The 4,119-nt window shown below is 40.5% G+C and overlaps 1 protein-coding gene across 1 annotated transcript; it reads left to right on the forward strand.

Annotated features, from left to right (window-relative positions):
- Positions 1-277: 277 nt before the first annotated feature.
- On the forward strand, positions 278-3,912 carry LOC112703138 (glucan endo-1,3-beta-D-glucosidase). The gene is made up of 5 exons (XM_025754461.2): positions 278-1,026; positions 1,234-1,898; positions 2,852-3,178; positions 3,277-3,559; positions 3,640-3,912. The coding sequence occupies exons 1-5, from the start codon at positions 939-941 to the stop codon at positions 3,675-3,677; spliced, it is 1,401 nt and encodes a 466-aa protein (XP_025610246.1). The 5' UTR covers positions 278-938; the 3' UTR covers positions 3,678-3,912.
- The last annotated feature ends 207 nt before the right edge of the window (positions 3,913-4,119 follow it).

Below are 4,119 nucleotides of genomic sequence, written 5' to 3' on the forward strand. Positions count from 1 at the left end.
TAAATCTACTCTCCAGCTTCCACCAATCCACCCTAGTTTCTAGATAAATAAATGGTCTTTAATTACGATAACAAATTAACAATTTGACCATAAGGTTGTCAATCTTTGTATTTTCCAGTTTAGCAGTGAATTCAATATTCAAACCTTGAGAAAAACATCATTTTCCCATTGGACGTTGGACCTACTACTAATTGATTTCCATTTTTTCAAGAATCTGAATACGATGCCGCCTTCGAAGCAATGGAAACTGGAAAGCCTTCGCGGAGCATAACTTGTCTTTCAAGTGTCCCTCGCTAATGTAAATAAAGTATATTTATCCAAGCCATTTGTCTACAAATAATATCCTCTTATTTGTTTTATTTTTTCATTGCAATGGATCCCCACGTTCTCTTTTTCCCATTTATCCGAAAAAAGAGTGTGTCAATTAGTAAACCCAAACAAACAGTAAAATAGTTTACTTTGAGGAAATGAGTTGTTAGGGATTGGGACCAATGGCACATCAAAAGGTTGAATCCTTCCCGGAAACTCACCCATTTAACGAGACAACTTCACCTATACGTCTTCACTACTATTGGCTCTTGACATTAACTCCTATTCATACTTGATAATAGTACAACGGTAACTCCCCCTCCAAGCTCCAACTAATAAGCTCTCACTTCACTGCTCCTTCTTCTTCTTAGTTGTAGTTTCGATTTCTAGATACCGGACATCCTCTTTCATTCTACCACTCGACTTCTTTCGCTTTATTCAATTCAATTTTTGTCGTTTCTCTTTGCTGTTCATTCCTCAGTCTCACGCTCCCACTATATATCATAGCAAGCAGTGACTAATTAAGAGCGCAACATCACAGCAGGCAGCACCCTGCACTCCCACCTGAAAGATTAATTAGCGGATTATGAGCCAAGTTTAATTAGCTATAATTTTCTTCTTAGAAAGCCATGGATGCAATCACACCTTTGCGCCCTTCAATCTTCCTCTGCTTTTATCTATTGCTATTGGCCACCACTCTCACTCTCCGCTTCGCTGGTTAATCCTTACGTCCCTTTTTGATAACTTTCTTTACCTTTTAGCCGGAAAAGCAATCTTACTTTCTGGTCACTTTCTCTCAAGGAAAGTGAAAAAGAAGAATTCTCAAACTATTCTCATTATTGCCTATTTTCTTTTTAATTTACTCTTTCCCTTGCTATCACTTCCTAATTAACTTCTCTTTCATTTTGTCGCCTGTTTTGCCAGAGTCACAGTCCTTCATCGGCGTTAACTATGGTCAGGTCGCCGACAACCTCCCACCGCCCGACGCCACCGCAAAGCTCCTCAAGTCCACCACCATCGGAAAAATCCGTCTCTACGGCGCCGATCCCGCTATCATCAATGCCCTGGCCAACTCCGGCATCTCAATCGTCGTCGGTGCCGCCAACGGCGACATTCCGAACCTGGCGTCCGATCCGAACGCGGCGGCTCAGTGGGTGAACGCGAACGTGCTACCCTACTACCCAGCAAGCAACATCACCCTCATCACCGTCGGCAACGAGGTCTTGACCTCCGGCGACCAGGGCCTAACCTCACAGCTGGTACCGGCGATTCGAAATGTCCAAAATGCGCTGAACTCTGCATCGCTGGGCGGGAAGATCAAGGTGTCGACGGTGCACTCGATGGCGGTGTTGACTCAGTCGGATCCTCCGTCCACGGGGTCGTTCAACCCAGCTCTCCAAGACACACTGAAACAATTACTTTCTTTTCAGAGAGACAACAAATCTCCTCTCACCATTAACCCTTACCCGTTCTTTGCTTACCAGAGCGACCCTAGACCTGAAACGCTTGCATTTTGCCTCTTTCAGCCTAACTCGGGCCGAGTTGACTCGGGTAACGGAAAGCTCTACACCAACATGTTCGATGCTCAGGTCCGTACGTTATCTTTTCTTTTGTTTATTTATTTTTTTAAATTAAAGTTGCATACCTTTAGTTTTACTCTTGTTTTTCCACATTTGATCCACGTGTCTACAATCTTTGCATTGATTCTTTAACTTTGTTCCTCTGTGGTCGGTTCGCATTTGTTGTATATTTATCTCTCGTTGAACTGTGACACCGCGGTCTTAATATTCTTCAAGTTGATATATTTTTCAAACCGAAAGTAACTTATATTATTTATTATCATTGTTTGATTTGTAGTAATATGGCTTTATTATGCAATGAGTGACTAGATTTAGAAACGCCGTGTCAAATTAAGATGTTAGATGTGTTTAGATGTAGATGTAGTTTACAATTACATAGAAATAGAAGATTATGTTAGATGTCATACATGAGTTACGTAATTTGGACTAATCGAGTTAATGTGTGTATCTTGTATTGTAGCCAAAGAAAGGTTTCTAATTAGGATTTTTGGCGTTATAGGCATAAGAGTGGAGTTATTGTTCTTATCTTTCTCAGTTATATAATTAAAGAGGGTGGATGGAGCATAACCCTGTCCTTCCTTTTCTTATTCCACTTTGAAATAATGAGTCTGTAGATTCATCACCTAAGTCCTCCAAATGACTTTGATTGGAAGACAGCCTGGCTTCCCCCAATATGGTCACAATTCGCAAATGACTGAATGAGTCCTTCCAAAGTTTCAATAATTGATGGACATGGAAAAGAAAAATGGACCATACCTAGCCTAGTGACTGACTATGATATTGGTTGGTAAAACTTTATATCTCTTTTATCATATGGAATATTAAAGAAAATGCCACACAGTGAGTAACTTTGCTGATGATTCAATCAAAATGGAAATGATTCTTCTAATAAACTCATTTGGTTTGTTGTAATTTGCGCCATTTGCAGCTTTCTTTTTGATGTGGGTTAACTGTTGTAATAGGTCGATGCAGTACACTCTGCTTTAAGTGCTATGGGGTACCAAGACATCGAAATTGTGGTTGCTGAGACTGGGTGGCCCTCTCGCGGTGACAACAATGAAGTAGGACCAAGTGTTGATAATGCCAAGGCCTACAATGGGAATCTGATCAATCATCTTAGATCATTGGTTGGTACCCCTTTGATGCCTGGGAAATCAGTCGACACTTATATTTTTGCACTCTACGATGAGGATTTGAAACCAGGCCCGGGATCTGAGCGCGCCTTTGGCCTGTACAAAACTGATCTTAGCGTGTCATATGATGTTGGCTTGGCCAAGTCTAGCCAGCAGGTGAGGAAATTGCTCTACCTGTATTGAGTGTCCGAAACATTTCGCTAGTTACGATTTTCAGTAACAAATTGTCTTGTGTTATTTATTTGCCTGTACAGATTCCCCCAAGTAGTCCTAAAACTCCTGCACCTACTACGGCAGCCGGATGGTGTGTTCCTAAAGCAGGAGCATCCGATGCTCAGTTGCAGGCAAACCTCGACTATGCCTGTAGTAGTGAAGGCGTAGACTGTGGACCAATTCAACCCGGAGGTACCTGTTTTGAGCCTAACACAGTTGCGTCCCATGCTGCCTTTGCCATGAATCTGTACTACCAAACATATGGCAAGAATCCATGGAATTGTGATTTCTCTCAATCAGCAACGTTGACTTCCCAAAACCCAAGTAAGTTTTCTTGCTTAGGTTTCATATCATACATTGTATTACCGTGTTTAACACGATCTTCCTCTTCCTCCTCTTTGTAGGTTACAATGCTTGCGTTTACCCTGGCGGGAGTATCTGAAAAGTAGAGGCTTCAGCTCTTGGCAATAAATTGTGCTGATAGAATTGTTTTATAATTTTAAAATAAATTAATGAATAAGGCTTTGTCTTTTTTCCCTCTTTAAGTTATATATCTTAATTAATTTTATGTTGCTTTAATTGTAAAGTCATGTCAATTCTGGTTTGTGTAAGATACTAAGATATCTACTTATTACTTTATCAAAAAAGGTCCACTTATTAGTGTGACAATCTACAAATTCCTGTTTCTTCAATTCTCCTGTGATCCCCCACCCTACTACTCGATTTGGTTTCAATCATTCCTTTTTTATAACTACGATCTCTTGCCTTGTTGTGTAGTAGTGTAGTAATGTTATTAGACTGTCATTCGTTTTCTCGGACTGGAAATGAGTCATTTATTTTGTGGGACAGGAATTGAAATTAGGAGATTGTGATCCTAGTAATAT

Source organism: Arachis hypogaea, chromosome 7 (assembly GCF_003086295.3).
Source record: "Arachis hypogaea cultivar Tifrunner chromosome 7, arahy.Tifrunner.gnm2.J5K5, whole genome shotgun sequence".
Taxonomy (NCBI): Eukaryota; Viridiplantae; Streptophyta; class Magnoliopsida; order Fabales; family Fabaceae; genus Arachis; species Arachis hypogaea.